We start from the raw sequence: 19,444 nt of genomic DNA on the forward strand, positions 1-19,444 counted from the left end.
TATATTTCCCTTTAGCCTTGTGGGCATCCCTTTGGCAGCGTGGTGCTGATAAGGGCAGGGAGGCAGATATCAGCATGGAAGGGAAAAGTGCATTTCAAATGATGGATTTCACCTTTTATTATTTGCATATCTACAAGTCCAGGAGAACAAAAGCAGAAAACCACCTTTTAACAATTCCTAATTGTGTTTCTGCTCTCAGTCTGCCAGTTCTTAGGGCAATTAAATATTGGTGCAATTTGGTATAACTCTGGTATTGTGTTCATTGGCAGTGCTGGAAGACAGATTCTTGATGTGCTTTATTGGGTCTGAGGATATAAAGGGGGTGAAATGAAGTGAAATCTGAGAGTTTTAATTAGCTCTTTATCAGATAAATCCTGCAGCAAATGACAAATCAAGATTTCCAGCAACCCAAATCTATTTTAGATATGCTTGAGTCCATTTTTTTATCAGTGTCTGTTTTGTTCTCAACATTTCCCAAGTTTATTTTTCTCAATTTCTGGTTTTTTTTCTTTTGTCTCTCTTTAAGTGTGTTCTCCAATTTGCCAAACCTGAAAATACTGGATGGCATCCCAAAACTGCCAGAGGACTGCTCCCCCCCTGAGGTCAGGTGTTTTTACAGAATGTGTACTATACTCTAGCACAGTATTTTTGTAGGATCTCAGCTGTGCTACAACCACCTTGCTTACAAGAGACTGTAAATCCTGCTTATGGAAGTTCTATTTTATTTTGGGGGTTTTTTACTGGTCAAAGAGACATTGAAACAGAAATAAAACATTTTTGAGTGCAGTTGTGATACCAAGTATGGGTATGGATATATAAATAAGATATAATGTTATACTGGATATAATGAGTTTATTAAATTTATTATTAAAATTAATTGTTATTATTTATTAATAGCATTTTTAACATTTATTATTAAAAATAGTGTGTGATTTTCTCACTTAGGACCTCTGTGTCAACAACTTACAATAATTGACTCCCACTGCCTTTAATTAGAAGAAATCCAAGCTCAGACCCCAAGCTCATTGTGGGAAATGACACAGGGATGAATGCCCAAAGAAAAGGAAAACAAATCCCACCAGTGGATAAAAAGCCCCACCAATATCCAAGTGCTCTTTAATGATCTTTGCCCATGGGAAAACCTGAGCCACCCCAACCATTTTGACCCTAAGAATTCAAAAAGGTCTCGCTTTGGGGTTTGGTGTGGCCAGAGAGCACTGGGGAGGGAAATCACAAAAAGGAAAGGAGTTTTTTGTCTCGCTGCTGGCATTGTTTGGGGATGTCCTGTTGCTTAATAGAGGCTCCTGAAAGCAAAGCCACAGGAGGGAGAGACCTGACAGGGATCTGGGTTTCTGGATGCAATTATCTCTGAGAGGTCTCTGTCCTTGCCTGTGATTGATTTGCTGTCCAAGCTTTGGGGTTTTTTTCCCAACCAGAGCACAAATAGCTGTGCCACCAGCAGTGCAGGGGAAGGACAGAGCCCTGGAAATGAAGCCAATTAAGAGAATTGCCTCCTTCCAGAGGCAGGCAATAAATTGTGTGCTGTGTGCTGGCTGCAGGGGCAGCTCAGGTGGGTTCAGCTGGGAAGGAGAGCTCGGCCCTGCAGGGCTCTGCAGTGCCAGGGCTTGGCAGCAGAGAGGTCACAGCAGCTGTTCAACATCTGCACTGCACCCAGGCAAGAGAAACCAGCAGCCTGCAGGGTTCCCAGGCTCTCCCTTAGGGCTGTCCTTGCCCCTCCCACAGCTCAGCAGCCAAATCAGGGGATCAAAATATTGCAGGAAGGAATTCAGGAGATTTTAAATGTGCTACAGGATCTGGCTCAGAGGATTTTCTCCAGCTGGCACAGGAAGAGGCTGTGGAGCACTGCACAGAGGTGTCAGCTCGGTGGTCACCCTCAGGAAATATTCTTGAAGCTTGGAGAAGCAGAGCAGGGCTCACAGGGCTGGATCAGCAGATCCAGGCAGTGGGATCCAGCACTGGGAGCAGAGCAGGCAGTGCAAACCTCTCCACAAACACAGCCCAGGTCAGGAGGGAAAGTCAACAACACCCAGCAAAGAGCTTCTTTACAGGTTCAGAGAGAGGTGGTGTGGTCTGCACAGAAACAGCAACACAGCCAGGGCTCTGGGACAGGGAAACAGAACATTGTGTGTGCTCAGGGCAAACTGCTGCAGAGAGCAGCAATGTTTGCTGGGCAGGGAATAAGAGCTGACAACATGAAACCTCCTGTGGGCTGAGGATGGAGGTCTACATCAGGTCTAGAAATGAATCCAGACACCCAAAAGCACATCATCATTATACAGAACCCCAGTCGTGTCTGGGAGTGGAAGGTAGAGCACAAAGGATTGAAAAGATTTATTTTCAGCTGATCCCACTGCCTGGATCTGCTGATCCAGCCCTGTGAGCCCGGCTCTGCTTCTCCAAAGGGTTGAATGTATTTATTTTCCGTGAGAAAACAGTGTGAGAAAACAGTGTGCTCTTGGAAATGAGGCAGGGAGCTAGAGCAGAGGGAAAAGAGAGGCACAAGGACCTGCCTGACTGACCACCTGAGCCTTGGTGACACCTCACTGCCCACCTGGCCCTTGGTGACCACCTGGCCCTTGGTGACACCTCACTGACCACTGCAGCCTTGGTGACACCTCACTGACCACCTGGCCCTTGGTGACACCTCACTGACCACCTGAGCCTCAGTGACACCTCACTGACCACCTGGCCCTTGGTGACACCTCACTGCCCACCTGGCCCTTGGTGACACCTTATTGAGCCTTCCCTGGCCCAGGCAGGAGCAGAGAGCAGCTGGGCACTGCACTGGGGCTGTGGCTGGGGACAGGACCAAGTGCTTGTTGTGTCCCATGCCACAAAGACGAGGCACAAATGTCCCCAGTTTCTACTGTGACAGTACCACACTCGAGCACTCTGAACCCAAAATCTCACAGAGTGCCCAATTATTGTATTTGGTGCCTGATGCTTGGCAGCTGGAACGTGCCAGAATAAATCCAGGGTGAAATTCTCTGCTGATGTAATCCCGTTTATTCCAGCTGGGTTTATTTACACCACAGATGCCTGACAGTTATTGAAGAGGCCAGAATTCAATGGTTCTTAACTCTGCCTTTAATTCTGGGTGTTCAAATGCTGTTTTAGTGCCATGCCTGGGTGTCTGAAGCAGGTTTGGTGCTGGATGCAGCACTGGGGAGCTCGGGAGGGAGCAGCTTACAGGAGGAATTGTGGCCAAGTCTGGATGTCTGTGTGAGCCCTGGGAGCTGTCACTGCATTAATATTGGCTGGGGTGAAATAACATCACCTGAACTGTCCAACAATGAGAACTGGAGAGAGCAGAGCAGCCACAAAACCCTGGCCAATGAGCTGAAGTGCAGCTGCCAGAAGTTCAAATGAATTAAGGAAAAAAAAAACCAAACGTGTTTTACTCAGTGGAATGAGCTACAGCCAAAAGAAACAATGATTTCACAGAGAAACACTGAAATTTTGGGCAATAACAACCAGCTGCAATTTGCCACTCTTTCTTCCTTAAGCCATTCTGGGACTCTTGGTTGTTGAGTTTTTGCTGAAAGTTGTGCCCAGCATGCCTGAAAGAGCCCACCTGAGGGAGCAGGCACTGGGTCTTGGCTTTAAAGTGCCTTTTTTCCTCTTTGTGCTAATTTTTTGGGTTGTGCAAATTATTCTCCAGTGCTTCCTGCAGGCCTCAAAGAATTCCAGTTCATAGGATTTCTGAAAGGATAACATCCCCTCATTATGGAGCTCCTTCAGTTGCCTAGATGTTCATGTTAAAGGTCTCTTTTAGAGGCACAACGAGCTGGTTTTGTGCAGAGAGACTCCCAAAATTCCCTGTGGGGCTGAGCACACTCAGAGCACCCCACAGATCCCTCCCAGGCTGATTCTGCTGGGCACTGTTGAATCATTTCTTCCTAAAAATGATGAAATTCAAGTTTCCCACCTAGAATTTCACCTTCAGCTGGAGCCCAGTGGGTATTTGCAGTGCCAGGTTTGGGAGGGTGTTACCAGGGAGCCCCAGGAGCAGCCTGGGCTCTCAGCAGGCATCACTGCTTGTCCAGCTGGGGCTGAGCTCCTCTCCCAGGTGTGTCTCGTTGCTGGAAATTGCTGTGGTGCTCAGGTGGGGGTAACTCAGTGCTGTTCCATGGATGGACAGGATGGACTCCACCTTGGGCAGGCCAGGTTGGAATGGATCCTTCTGGGCCCCCTGGATCAGCCTCAGCCAGGTAAGGGGAGATCCTGCACCCAAAGGTGCCCAGATTGCCCCACAGCTGCTGCAGCTCAGCCATGCTCAGGGTTGGTGCCTCAGGTTTGGCTTTTCTGTGTTTCAGGTTCTGTGCTGCTTTAGTGTGTGGGTCTGAGCTCCATATTATGGGATGGTGAGCTCTGTGCCCAGAGCAGGGAGACAAAACAATTCCTGCTCCAGCTGGGCACCAAGGACAAATGAGCCCAATCCCAGCCCAGGAGCACAAACCCCGTGGGCTGGAGAGAGAAAAACAAGCAGGGTGGGAGTGCCTGGGCTAAAGCTGGGCTGGGACAATGAACTGCAAGGTGGGAATGGAGCAGAGCTGATCCCAGGGAGAGACCCCGGGAGCGCTGGTGCATTTTGGGGCCATTTTGGGTCATCTTGGGGGCAGCCCTGGCTGGGCTCTGGTGCTGCCCAAGGTGGGTCCATGGAGGAGATCCTTGGAATCAATCCCTGCTTTATTCTGGGACTCTGCCCAGCCCCTGCTCCAGGGCATTGGGGCAGTGCCAGTTCCTCCACATCCCCTCTGTCCCCTGGGTGTGCTGGAGATGCCTGTGGAGTGCAGGGCTGGGCTTTGGCAGCAGCATTTGGGCTGCAGTGTCCCAGGAATGGCAGACTCTGCTCCGCTCCATGAACTTCACTCAGCAGGTATTCATTTACACAGCATTTCCCCCATTTTTCAGGAATAATGCCCTCTACAGCTTTTTCATCCCCTCAGCCACCAGAGGGGATCAGGCTGTTATATACAGAGGAAAATTGCTCTCATAATCAGTTCTTGAGGGCTTTTGTTGCTCAGTTTTTATTGCATGATGGAGAGTCTGTGCTGCTTTAACATTACACAGTGTCTCAGCTCCTAATCCTTTCACAATTAAGCAAATATATTTTGCTTTCTTGAGAGATAACAGAAATCCTGCTTAAAACACAAAGCCAAGCCAAACAAGGAGAACAAAATTCTTGCACAATGAGATTGCAGGAGCAGCACAGAGGAAGCATTTCAAAGGCAGTGAAACCTCTCCACAAAGGTAACTCCAGCCAGCAGCAGGAATGGTTTTAAAGTATTTCCACGTTTTTTATGTTCTTTTCTTTGACCTTTAGTGCAAGGCCATCTGTGCTGAGCAGCTGATTCTTGTGGTCCCCTGAGTGGCTGCTGTAGATAAGCTTCAGAGTGTATAATAAGGACTAGAACCTGTTGGAAAAACACATTTTTAAACCTTCCCCCCTTCCAGATAAAGTTTCCTACAACTAATTTAGGCCCTGAAGGAACAAGTCTATTAGCCCTTTGATAGCTAATTTAATTCCTGATAATTTATTGTGCTGGATGGGCTGGGAAAACAGATTGAAAGGCGTTTTGGAGGAGAATAAGAAATCATCAGGGGAACTAAAACACTGTGGAAAAGGAAAATAGTTGAAAGATGAGGCTGAGAGAGCTGGAAGTGCCTCCCTGGGTTGTGTGAGGAGATTGGCAGCTGGAAGGGGGATCTGAAGGCAAGGGCAGTGCCTGGGGAGAGCATAAGGTGAAGAACCTGCCTTGAGGGAAAATAAAGTTTTTAGGCTCAGTGTTTTGGCAGTTCCTGCTTTTCACTGTGAGATAAAAAGGTGTGGGATGAAGGAGGGGGCAGTGGTTAAAACTCAGGGATTTTTTTCCCATAACCTCAGGGATTCATGTCAATTATTTCATTTTTATCTGCTGCTCCCACAGACCTTTCTCTCCAGGCAAGGCCACAAGGTGCTGATTTGTGCAGATCCCCTGCTGGCTTCTGCTGTTGGCCCTGGAGCTGGCACTGTGTTCCCCCACTGCCCAGTGGAGACAGGAGCCCATTTGCTGTGGCTGTGGCACCCCAGGCTGGGGCAAGGTCCTGCCAGGGAGCAGCAAAGCTGTTCCTGCCTGCAGGACATGCTGCACTGTGACCTGCAGGGCCTCAGCTCATCCCCTCCAGCAGGCACAGCTCACTCCACCCCACCAGAGCCCCTCTGAGCCCTGCCTCTGCTCCTCCCCGTGGCTTTGTGGCCCCACAGCTGCTGCCAGGCTGGTTTGGTGACTGCCAGGTGTGGGCAATGTCCCTGCCACAAACCCAGCCAGCAAACCCTGCAGCCTCCTGCCCTGGGGCAGGACAGCATTTCAGGCTGGCAACCCTTCTCCTGCTCCCTTCTGTAGCCTTGGCACAGGTTTTTGTGCCATTTTTCAGGCTGGCTTCTTTTCCTCTCTGTCCCTCCCTGAGGTGCAGCCATAGCATTATTGGGGAATAACCTGTTGGATGAAGCTGGAGGTAGAACAGGGCACTCAGAAACAAACCCAGCATTTGAAAGAGAGCAGAACACTCAGAAACAAACCCAGCAATTCAACAGGAGTGTTTGCACAGCTCACATCTCAGGGGGATGAGACTTGAGAGGCTTTCAGCCACCTCAGAGTGCACTGAAACCTTGTGGGGACATCCCTTCCCCTGGGTGATTCTCCCTCCTGGAGGGGAGTGCTGCCCACAGGAGCAGCTCCAGGGGGTGGAGGCAGCTCCCAAAAATCCAGCTCCTTGCAGAGGCACAGCTGTCAGGGCTGACAGGTTGTTAGAGATTCATGCTCACTTATGAGCCATGAAATAAAGCTCATCTCCCCTGCAATTTACTGCTATGCAGTGCCATTGATTTTTATGGGAGCTGCCTGGTGTTTGATAGCACAGTGTAATTCTGCTCCTTTTTTGCCTTGGACATTTCCAATTTGCCCATCGTTCACTTAATGGCTCAGTCAAGAGCCCACTGAGCTTTTTATAGTATTTAAATGGGAGACATTAGCATAGCATGGATGCTTTAATACACCTATAGATGAATCTTTAATACATTCTTATTGATCAGGTCCTTCTGTGATAACAGAGGACTGTCCTCCCTGTTTGCACAGGCAGAAAACTCAGGCACAGAAGGGAAAATTATTGCAAAAGTCACGTGCAGGATTTAGCAACAGAGGACTCAAACCCAATTAATCTAAGGTGTAAAATCCCAGAATGGTTTGGGTTAGAAGAGACCTTAAAAATCATCCAGTTCCAACATCTTCCACCACCCCAGGCTGCTCCAAGCCCTATCCAGCCTTGGACAATTCCAGGGATCCTGTGGGCACCCTGTGCCAGGGCCTCACTCCCCTCACAGGGAAGAATTTCCTCCCCAAATCCCCTCCAACCTTCCTCTCTGTCAGTTTGAAGCCATTTCCCTGGTCCTGGTGCTCCATTCCCTCCCAAACAGTCCCTGTAGCTCCCTTCACAACTGGGTCACCCCAAACTCTTTTCCAGGCTGGACAACCCCAGCTCTGCCAGCCTGTCCTCACAGCAGCCCTGCTCCATCCCCCTGAGCTGGCCCTGGTCCTCTGAGAAGGTTTTTCTTGCTGTTTTTGTGCCCAGGAGCAGCCTCCTGTCTCTGCCTCTCTGTTGCTGGGTTTGCACAGCTCTGTTTGTGCTGGTGAGGTTTAACCCTGCCCTGCCCTGAGCCTTGGCTCACAATTAGATGGGAATTGCTGCAAAGGAGCTGAAGCAGGTCGTAGGGTTTAACAGGCCCTAAAGGAGCTAATTAATTAATGAGGGTAAATTGTTGGTAAGATGATGTGAGCGTGTGGAAACAGCTCTTGGGGTCATTAAAAACCAAGAACAGATTTATTGACTGCTCAGATGTCAATGAGCTTCCCTTACAAGCGTGGACATTGTATCCTGTGAGGGAGCTGGGACAGGCAGGGAAGGATCTGCTGCTGCTAATGCAATATTAACCAGAATTCCTCTACTTAATCCTCTTATTAGCTATTGCATTGCTGGGCTGCCAGTGCTGCTGCCTGCTGGGGAGGGTGGGCAAGGAAGGAGCTGTCACCTCCTGAGCACATTTCAGGGCTTTGGACACTGAGGGGTGACCCAGCAATCCCTCTGCAGGAGGTGATGCCCAAAAGGGCCCAAATCCTGTCAGGAATGGGGGGAATTCCCTGCAGGTTTGCAATGCCCACCCTGACAGGGGCTGCAAGGATTGGCTCAGTTATTGGCTGTGAGCCTGGTAACACAAAATGAGCACAGCCTTTCCCTCCCTAGCACGAGGAACCGAGCAAACCCAGCTCTTCCTGCAAGGCTGGATTCCTTTTTTCCCTGTGCTTTCCTTGCCTGCATGCTCTGAGGTGAATTTTGTGGGTTTTGGAGGTCAGGAAGGGGTTCCAAACCCCACTGCCCACACCAGAGGGGTGGTGAGGGATCAGTCAGCACAAACAGGCAGGGACTTCTGAGCCCCCCTGAATCCAGCCTGGAGGCAGCTCCTTTGGCTCTGGGAACAATCATCCCAAGAAAACACAGTCAGAAGGCAAACTGCAGCTTTATGGAGGCAAGGGAACAAATGTGGAAGCTGACTCTGTGATTTTACCCAGCTTGGCTGCTGCTCCCCACAGGAGGCACCCCTAGCAAAGTTGGGAAGTTGCTCAGAATGGGGTTTCTCACTGGTGTTTTGTACAGAGCTTCAGGAACACAACCAGGAGATCTCCAAATCCCAAACCCCTGAGTTCCTGTGGGTGATTTGGGGGCTTTCAGCCTGCATCACTTCCCCAGCTGCTGGGAACAGGGAGAGGTGATGTGGGATAAGCAAATCACAGATCAGGTTATTCACCCACAGAATTGGCAGTTGTGGGATTGCCCTGGAAGGGAAAAAATATTGATTTTTATTTAATTGTTTTGTCCTCTGCTGCTTAAAATGCCAGCAACCCAACCTAGGGCTTAATGTGTGATGCTGTACCTGCCATGAAAAACACCACATCTGTTGCACACCAAAGAGATTTAAGGCACCTTTCTGGAAAGCCAGGGCTCTTTGAAATATTCATGAATCTTCAGCAGTTTCCTAAGATACAGAGGAATGTCAAATAATCTCCTCTTCTGTCACGTTTAGTACCTTGAGCTGGGAAACACTTGCAAGATGGAAATGCCCCCTCCCTTCTCTCCTCAGGACACTGATGGTAATTCCTGTGATGCAGATCAGGACAGGGGCAGCTCAGGTGTGGGGCTGGGGTTAATTAAATGTTTCTGCAAAGGCTCCAATGCAGGAGGCTCCATAAAGCAGTTTTTAGTGACAAGGGGAAGGCCTGAGGTGTCAGTGCCATTCAAGGGGATCCACGTGGAGCTCTGGAAAGCCAGAAGTGCTGAAGGCAGGAGAGCTGGGTGGAGTGATGCCTCAGGTTTGACTTTTCTATATTTCAGACTCTGTGCTGCTTTAGTGTGTGGGTCTGAGCTTCACATCAGGGATGGTGAGCTCTGTGCCCAGAGCAGGGAGACAAAACAATTCCTGCTCCAGCTGGGCACCAAGGACAAATGAGCCCAATCCCAGGCCCAGGAGCACAAACCCCGTGGGCTGGAGAGAGAAAAACAAGCAGGGTGGGAGTGCCTGGGCTAAAGCTGGGCTGGGACAATGAACTGCAAGGTGGGAATGGAGCAGAGCTGATCCCAGGGAGAGACCCCGGGAGCGCTGGTGCATTTTGGGGCCATTTTGGGTCATCTTGGGGGCAGCCCTGGCTGGGCTCTGGTGCTGCCCAAGGTGGGTCCATGGAGGAGATCCTTGGAATCAATCCCTGCTTTATTCTGGGACTCTGCCCAGCCCCTGCTCCAGGGCAGCCTGCACAAGGCATCAGGAGGAATGAAACAGGGGGAAAAGGCCAGAACTGGGCTTTGTGCTGCATTCAGGCAGTGCTGGAGCAGGGGTTTCTTGGAGGCAATCTGACAGGAGGCTTTGGATGGGGAATGCAGCAGGCACGGAGGTAAAGTGCAAATTTAATGATGTTTGCTGTAAGGACAAGCCCTGAGGGGGATGTCTGACAGTGTGGAGCCACCATGCAGAACAACCTGGAGAGCTGCTCATTAGAGAACAGCCCAAATCCACGTGGGAAGTGATGCAGGCTGGAAGTTATGGCCTGCTCTTTCCTCATCCTTGCACTGAGTCCCCTTGCTTTGCAACACAGCCCCCACATCATCCACAGGAACTCAGGGGTTTGGGATTTGGAGATCTCCTGGTTGGCTTCCTGAAGCTCTATAGAAAAACACCAGTGAGAAACTCCATTCTGAGCAACTTCTCAATTTTGAAACTGCTGAAAAATTTTCCAATATTCTAATTTTAAACTTTCTCCAGAATAAATCTGTCTCTTCAGGAACAACGTGGATTGAGGCTTTGCAGATCTGTCACTGTGAATTATAACACTTCCACAAGGACTTTCTTCAAATCACAGCATTATTTTCAACAAATTTATTTTAAAACTCATCAAAATATTGATTTTTGAGGTTGGAAGCATCTCAGCATTTTTCATTATTGCACCACATCCCTTCCTTTTTACAGCCCAATCGATGCTTTACCGTGGCCACCTGGCATGAGCAGGGAGGGGAACCTTCTCCATTCCCTTTTGCCTTTGTTTCCTAGAGCAGTTGGCAGCCCAAGGAGTGCAGTTGGCTCTTCTGTGCCACATCATGCTGCTGTTCCTCAGGGAAGGAGGTCAGTGGGATACACACATTGATAAAGGTCTGGCTGGGGTTGCAGCAGAGTCTGGAAGCTCAGAACGAGCTCAGCTACAAGAGCCTGTACCCAAGGCTCAGGTGAATACAATTCTGCACAAATTGCTCTGTGGAACAGAGATTTCTGTAGATCTGTGTACTCACAGATGTAGAATTCAGGATGGTTTGGGTTGGAAGAGACCCTAAAGCTCATCCAGTCCCACCCCCTGCCATGGGCAGGGACACCTTCCACTGTCCCAAGTGCTCAAGGTCTTATCCAACCTGGCCTTGGGCACTTCCAGCCTCCCTGAGACACTTGTTCCTGTTCCTAACTACCCTCACAGTGAAGGATTTCTTTTAATAACCAGCCTAAATTCTCCCTCTTCCAATTTGTACCCATAATATACATACATGGGTGAATATATAAATATATATTAAATACATATATGTATTATATATACACATATATATGAAGAATTATACATATTACATAATATAAAGATAAATTACATATTATACACATTATGTATATATAATATGTGTATACATAAAAATATATATATGAGTGTGTATATATATATATATATAAAAATATATAGTGTTATATATATATGAATATTTCTTTTAATAACTAGCCTAAATTCTCCCTCTTCCAATTTGTACCCATTATATATATGTGTGTGTAAATATATACACACACATATATGACATATTAGACATATTACATATGTATAATATATACATAAATTACATATTATACATATTATATATATATACACACATTATGTGCATTTTGATGAGTCCCTGCCATGCTGCTGCTGCCAAATCCCAAAGAGATGGAACTTTCCCATAAAATTCCAGCTTCCCCTCTGGCTGGTCCTAAAGCAGAGCATCACCCTGGGATCACACTCTGAGCTGGAGATCTGAGCACGCCCTGTGCTGCTCATCCTCTGCCCCAGGGCTGGGGCTGTAGCCCAGCTCCACGTGGTTTTTAGGTCACAGGAACTCATTAAATTCTTCATTTAGCCAAGCCTTTGGCATTCCCTGAATTGCAGGGATCCTGTGGCAATGAGGAGCAGCTCAGCAAAAATATTCCACTTCCCTGAAAATGCTGCCAGGGCTCCATCCCTTCCCCTGCTTCCTGTATTAAAATGAAATCCAAACACACCATGAGGAAAAGTGACACAAACCCTCAGCATGTGAAAGATCAGTAACTACATTCTGGTTTATCGACTGCAGTCAAGTTTTATTATGCCTCAAATAATTACATACTGCAACCATGACATTAAAAATACAGGCCAATTTACCAAAATAATTGTATTCTGAAGATTATGTACATATTATACATTTTACAGTCTCATGTAAACTTTTTTTTTTATACATAAGGTAAATCTGATTTATGGTAACTAGAAAACCCAAAATACTCACTGACAAAAATCCTTCTATGAAACAAAAGCACTGGATCTGGGACAATTAGGAAAATTGCAATGAATGGAAACCAACTATAAAACATAATATAATCAAGTTAGTAGAAAAATGAATTAAATTACATTCATACAAAAAATTGAACTAAAAACATTGCTATGCATCATTATTAAAAAAAAAAAAAGGGGAAAACCCCCACCCCCTCTCCCTTTATATATTAACACAGCCTTTGATGGGGAGCTCCCCTGTGCCTCATTTCCAGCAATGGGGCATAGCCTGGGAAATCCAGATTCCCATTCTCCTTTACCATATATTAAATAACTAGTGTCTGTACCAATACAAATATTGTATAATTCATGCACTGGGATTATGTTCAGGGTAGCCCACACCAAGGCACAATTTCTGTGTCGTTTCCCCCCCTCCCCTCCCCAGGTTTCAGCATGCAGTGCTGGAGATGTTTGCTAAACAACTTCTGTGGGCTTTGGCTCGAGTCTGAGTCTCGCCCTGGGGCACACAGAAATCCTTCCAGCAGATTTTTGTAAATAAATAAGGAAAAAGAAGGTAAAGGCCTTAAGTTCAACATCTTGCACCAACTGTGTCAGCTCAGCAACCACACCCTCCAGGAAACATGGCACTGAGGCAACATCAGGCTGGTTCTGGTCAAATATTTTATATATTAACTAGGACAAGGAAATTGCTGCTGCTGTAAATCTTCATCCCTGTGACAGTAGTGTTTTGATTTGGCATAATGGAGCTCCAAGTCTAAATTGGTTTGCAGCTCCCAGCTCCTCTCAGCACAGCCCCATTTGCATGAGCAGCCAGGTACTGCCTGTAATTGAAGTACCTGGGAATGCTCATTAAAATAAATGCATAATTGAACCGTATCGAAACAGCTGCCAAAATTAACAGCTGGCAACTTGGCTGCATTCTGAAGGCTTGTAAAATTTGCATATTTTGTAACTGTTCTGCACCTAGAAAAGGCCTGGTCCTGCAAAGGGCACGGCCTGTGCTTGGCTTTGTGAGGTTACAAGGAATTTGCAGCCCTTGGTCAGAATAAATCCATGGAAGACAACGAGCTGGAGTGACTGAAGTCACCTGGATTTAGGCACTAGGAATATTCCTTCCTGACATGACACCAAACATTCTGTCAGGCCTGGACAAAATGGCCTCTACAAACCGTGCCCAGAGTTACAAAAAATCCAACCTAGAGGATGTCTGGTTATGTACAGCCTGGATAGAAAAGAAATCCTAATCTAGAGTATCAAAATACTGTATTCATATAAACACAGGAAAGCACCTAATAGAAAAGTAAAAAGTGGAAAACACAAGCTTTTCTTTTTTTCTTTTTGAAATTAAATACCCTAAAAAAAGTTGGTTAAAAAAAACACAACAGGAGTTTGTGTACTGGAAAAAGAAAAATGAAAGGAGGAACTACATCTCCCCTCGTCTGCGAGTTTTTGCTGCAACAGCTCTGCCTTCCTCCTCCTCCTCTTCCTCCTCATAATTTTCTTCATGAATTGCTTTCTGGTTGTTGTCTTCTTGCATTTCTTGCTCTTGGTCTGTCCCTCTGTTATTCTTTTCATCTGCCTGATTGGGGAAAACAAAACAAACTTACAACAGATTCACTGCCAGTTTCCTTATGACTTATATTAGGGCACTGAAATTATTTTCAGCTGGAGTTGTGAGAGCTGATGGGCAGAAACAGAAAAAAAAAGATTTTCCAAAGCCTGTAGGGAGCAAGAATTGACCCAGAGATGGAAGGGTGAGCAAAAGGAGGCTGGGACAGCATGAAATGTTCAGCTCTATGGCCCAAAGCAAGCTAGAACAATTATGATGTCACATCCCTGTGCCATGAGCGGTTGTGGTCAGGGTTTGGTCTGTCCCTGAGCCCTGGCTTGCACAGAACTCACAGCTTCCTCATTTTCCCCATAGGGCTCCTCAGCATTGTGCTCCAGCTCCCGCTTCTTCTCTTCAGTCAGGTCCTCCTGCACCTGCAAAGCACAAGAGATGTTCTGTATGGTTTCACTGCCTTTCAAGGAGTGGCCTGTGGCACAACTGGGCACATTCTTCACATGTTTTTACAGAATACTTTTACAGAATGATATTATGTGATATTTTTACAGAATGAACATTCTAAAGAAGGGAGAAGAGAGTAGAGCTAGGTTAAAGGAGGATGAAAAGATCCATAACCACCCAACAGTCAGGAAACTCACTTCCTCTGAGAGCATCTAGCTTTAAATACAATTCTCACAGACAATCTCTTCCTTGGAGAGAGCAAGTCATGCTGAATCTGTCTCCCTGATATTCAGCTTTTGGACCTCTCATTCCCTTCTGTTCTGCCAGCTCTCTCCCTCCATTCCATGCCCCACTTCTCATGTTAGGTGTAAATTTGAAAGAGGAATGTTTTGAAGTAAACTTGATTTCCTTTTGGAAGTGCTGCTGTGCTTGTCTGCTCCAAACAGTGTCCTGTGAGCTGGGTCAGAGGCATCCATCACACCTGGGTCACTTTGGGAAAGATCTGAACAGCAATGGATAATATCTGAGTCCACCCACTAAAGGAACTGCTCCCCTCTGCAGCATCTCTTTTGTCTCTTAATTGCTCATTCAATCCCTGCTGCCTTTTCCCTGCTCCCAGTCAGCACAGTGGGCACATCCTTTCTGAGATGTGTATAAATGGATCCTGGAAGCCAAAGAGCAGCTGCCAAAGGCCAGCTCTGCCCAGTTCCCAGAGGCCTGCTTGGATGTGAGCAGCAGCATTTTGCTAAGTGCATCCCAGCTAATCCAAAGTGCTCCCCATGAGGGAGTGACAGCAGCCAATTCCAGGGCTTTTTTTGAAAGGGGTTTTGTGGGAGGCAGAAATAGGAATTAATCAGGTACTGCTGAGGGGCTGAGGCATGGCTCAGGGTGGTGCCTGCATGATGAGCATGACATGAAGGGAAAAGTCCCTTCCCTCCCTCTCTGCTCCAGCTCCACGTGCTGTCAGCTTCCTCAGCAGCTCCAGGAACTGCAGCTTGGATTGCTCAGGAGGAGCACAGATAAATCAAAGTCACAGCTAAAGAGTTAGTAAGTGGCCAAGGAAGCAGTTTGCTCAGAACTGCAGTGTGTGATTAGAGATTAATGAGGTTTCTGTGACCTTGAGGTTTCCAGGAAATTTTACTTGTGTTGTGAAAGGCTTAATCTTTTCAATTATTGCACAATTAATGCTGTGTGGCATGGAAGACTAATGGATGGCAGCACAGGAGCATGAGTAACCCAGAGTGTATCCAGAAGGGGACAGCAGAGTAATGGCAAAGACTTCCCAGGTTTCTAAAGTCAAACAAAGTGATTTGGGTTCATCCTGCAGTTCCAAAAGACACAAAGAGTGTTAATGGAGTTGTGCTCTGCTGCCTGAGCCTACACCTGCCTTGGGTCTGTGTTCTTACCTCTTCTTCTCCCTCTTCCTGGTATTGTTCATCCACATTATCCTCCTGCTGGTCAGGATTTCCTGCCATCTGCACAAAGATCACATAAAAATTCAGATCTATGAGCTTGCCTAATAACCAGAGGGCTGAAGATTAAAGCTTCTTGTTCTGGAACTAAAGCTCTCTGTAAAGCTGAAGTAACAATAATGGCAGGAGAAGTTTTAGTGCATTCATTAGCAGCAGAGAGAGCCCAACTCTGTGATTTAAAGTTGCCCTCAATTAAAAAATAGCAGGATGAATATAAGAAAAATCACTTCACAGAATAAAGCAAGACTTTCCATACTAAGCAGGAAGACAATGGAATATTCACCCCACTGAAGAGCAATGCCATAAAAATTCAGACTCTGTCTGCCTGGAGGAGTTTACAGCTCCAGCACAGTTGATCTGTGTAGCTTTAGCCTCCTGAAGGAGCCCCAGAGGTGCCTCTTTTGCCTTTACCCACCACCAAGTGCTCCTCCATTCCTGGATGTCCTGGTTTCTGACCCGTTTCCTTGTGCTTCTCATTTTCCTCAGGCAGGTTTTCTTCTCTCTCTTGCTCAGCTTCTTCAAATTCATCTTCTCCCTGATTATTGGGGTCATCAGCAGGATTCACATCTTCCATGGCTGCCTTCTGTAATTTACAGGAGGGACTGTTAAATACTTCTAGCCCATGGTCCAGCTGCATTTCCCTTGAAAGAACAGCAGCATGGGCTGTCAGAGCCAGCTCCATCCCCAGGGGCAGCAGCTGGAATCTCTGCAGGCTCAGGGCTCACTGAGGTACCTCAGCATGAGCAGGGACAGAGGTGCAGGCACCTGTCTGCTGAAACCCACAGAATCTGAGCACTTCTGTCCCAGAGCTGCTGCACAGCTTGTGTTCACTGACCAGCTGACAGTGCCTGATAAGGCCATGTGAACAAAGATAAGAGCTGAATGCTCACAGCTCCACAGAGCTGATGGCATCATTCACAACAGCCTGTCCTGCTCTGTTGACCTTGGCTATGTCTACAAGAAAACAAAACACTTTTCACCTTTGCCAGGCAGAAAAGGAGCATTTTCTGCTTATCATTCAATTAAAGCAGTTTTGTGTCTTTACAGACAACAAGATCCCTTAGAAATATTCACTGTACTTAATTTGCTGAATGGGAGGGGAGTAAGGAAGGTGCACTTGAAGTTGACAGCTCCAGGTAAGCTGGAGTTTGGGGTAAGGCCCAGGGTGATTCTCCTGCCCCAGATCTCTGTGCAGTTGGTATCAGGGCTCAGTTCAGTGCTGACCTACATCCTCTTTCAGGATCTCACACCTCTGTACTGACTCCAGCTGGCTACAGAGGCTCTTGAGCTGGCCTTTCATTAATGACAGCATGAAAAATCCCATCCCCTCTCATTCTGACTGGGCACTGCTGGTATTTTTTGAAGCCAAATGTACCTGTTCAAGTCCCAGCTAAGACCAAATCCTTTATTCCACTGAAAGCACAGATCAAAGGAATGTAGAAATAAACACCTTGCTTCACATATGGGAGCTTTTTCCTTTTATTTCTTCCCAAATGAGCAAGGACCCTTTAAATAGATTTCAGCTGTTGTTTTCAACTGTCAAGCCTGTCTTCCTGGCAGACCTCTGCTTATCTCATTTCTATAAGGTGCAATTATGTCAGACGAGACCTGTGGGTTCTCACTTCAGTAACACTGCAACCCTCAGCATCTCAATTCATACTTACTGATTCATCAGCCTGCTGATTTTCTGCCTGATGTTCTGCTCCCTGCTGTTCATTTGCATTATTCTGATCATCATCTTCACCTTCATCCTGGTGCTGGTTGTCGTGTTCATAAGCTGAGGAATTTTTTTGGTGATTATTGTTTTACAGCAGTTTTTAGTTATCCCTTTAAGAGTCTCCTACAGACAAGGTTCCACATGTGCTTTTAGCAGTGGGCAGCTTCTACATAAACAGATAATGCTCACAGAATTGATTTACTTCTAAAAGGAAACAGAAATTAAAAGATCAGGCCAGGCTGGATGGGGCATTGAACAGCCTGGGCTAGTGGAAGGTGTCCCTGTCCATGGCAGGGGTGTGGAATGAGATGAGTGCCTTCCAACCCAAACAATTCCATGATTCTGTAATTTAAAGAGATCAAACAAACCCATAGGCAGAGCCAGGATCATCACCAAGATCCCCAGAGCCTGGTAATACCAGCTCAGTCCCAAGGACACTTTTCCTTTCAGGAATGTGGGTATATCTTTAGTAATTCCACCATTTCACTCAGTCAGCTGGTTCAGCCATGGTTATTTGAGCTTCTGGTTTTAAATTGCAAGTTTATGTTTCACTTGAATCCAATCTGGATATGAAATGAATATTAAAGTCTCCCATGCAAGGCAGTACACAGGGAGCCTGTGAGCATGGCAGGGACAGAAATTCTCTCTTACCTCCTTCCTCTTCCTGAATACCTTGCTCTTCCTCCCCTTGTACAATGTCCTGGTCCATGTTATCATAATGAGCCTGTTGGCTGAGAACATTAAAAGCCAAGCATCATTTCAGTTTCAAAAGTGTATTTCCTGCTTTAATAACCAACCCCCCACCTGCAGCTCTGCCTCTCTCAGCAGCTGCCAGAGCAGGCCCCAGTTTCATGCTCTATTATCTGATATTTTCTCACATCACCTTTCCTGAAAAATGCTTGACAGAACAGAGACTTTCGTGTGCTGCTACACTGCCTTTGTGTTGTGTGTCTCTGCATGTGGAGTCTGCAGTCCTGAAGGATGTGGGTCAGGCAAAGAGCAAAGTCAGGACTCTGAATTTTAGGGAACAAACCTCCAGCTCTTCAAGGAATGAGCCAACAGAAGCCCCTGGAAATCTGCCCTCAGGAAAAGGGACCAGAACAAAGCTGACAACATCAACCCAGAGCACAACAAGCTCAAGAGGGAGAGTTGCACCTGAGGCGGTTTTTGAAGAGTTTCTCCCCTTGCTCTGCCTGTCTCTGCAGCTGGAGCTCTCTCTCCTGGAGCTGCTGCTGCCTCAGGAGCTGCCCTCTCAGCCTCTGCTGGTGCAGGGACTCCTGCTGCTGCCTCAGCTGCTTGGCCTCCTCTGCTCTCTGCGCTCCAAGGTGCTGCTGCTCCAGCTGCTGCTCGTAAGCTGCTTTCTGCCTCTTTGTTGGTGTTACCTGTCACAGAAACGTGTTAGTCACACATTAATCATCCTCTCAGTGATCAGAAACAAGCAGGGAGAAAGCTGTCCAGAGGGAAAAACAAGCTCCATGCAACTACAGCAAAGTTATTTTTAAGACTTTGAGTCCCTGATTGAATTTAAAACATATCTTGGAACACAGACTGGAAGTGTTGGGGTGTTTGTGGAGTACACAGGGAAGAAAGAGGACATTGTGGGCTAAGGAAAGCCATGCTTTTCCTATAAATAATAATAAAACCTCCCAACATATTACACACTAAAAGGAGGTTTTGCTGACTGATAAGACAGCAAAAGTTTCCATTGATTTAAGGGGTAATCTCAGGGGGAGCTGCTTTTAGCCTTAAGTGAGACACTGCACATCTTTTTATACTCAGCAATAACTTAGACTAACTCCAGCTTCTCAGCTTAACCCATTGTTGCTGCTCTGACCCTCTGCACCTCCTCAGCACCAGCTCCTCATTACACCAGAGTGACACAATTAATCTGCCAGGACAGAAAGCATTTACAAAGCCTACAGTGAGACCAGTGAAATACATTTTCTACTGCAGACCCAATCTAGGATGCAAATTCAGGTTCTATTTGCTGGTTTTATTTAGAGCTGCACACTGACTTCCCCTGGCTATTTTAGTCACGTTTGTCTGGCAGTTAAAATTCTCTGTCAAACAACAGTGAGCACTGAGCTGG

General features: G+C 46.8%; 1 protein-coding gene across 2 annotated transcripts in view; it reads right to left on the minus strand.

Annotated features, from left to right (window-relative positions):
- Positions 1-11,944: 11,944 nt before the first annotated feature.
- GOLIM4 (golgi integral membrane protein 4) overlaps positions 11,945-19,444 on the minus strand; it is a 28,843-nt gene continuing 21,343 nt past the window's right edge. For both annotated transcript variants that reach the window (XM_009089003.4, XM_018912741.3), the window contains 7 exons: positions 18,511-18,737; positions 18,007-18,086; positions 17,303-17,415; positions 16,054-16,221; positions 15,573-15,641; positions 14,061-14,141; positions 11,945-13,737 (listed from right to left, as the gene is read on the minus strand). In XM_009089003.4, the coding sequence (XP_009087251.2) occupies positions 13,582-13,737; positions 14,061-14,141; positions 15,573-15,641; positions 16,054-16,221; positions 17,303-17,415; positions 18,007-18,086; positions 18,511-18,737 (894 nt within the window). In that variant the 3' untranslated portion in view covers positions 11,945-13,581. The remainder of the gene's footprint in view (positions 13,738-14,060; positions 14,142-15,572; positions 15,642-16,053; positions 16,222-17,302; positions 17,416-18,006; positions 18,087-18,510; positions 18,738-19,444) is intronic.

The sequence above is a fragment of the Serinus canaria genome, chromosome 9 (assembly GCF_022539315.1).
Source record: "Serinus canaria isolate serCan28SL12 chromosome 9, serCan2020, whole genome shotgun sequence".
Taxonomy (NCBI): domain Eukaryota; kingdom Metazoa; phylum Chordata; class Aves; order Passeriformes; family Fringillidae; genus Serinus; species Serinus canaria.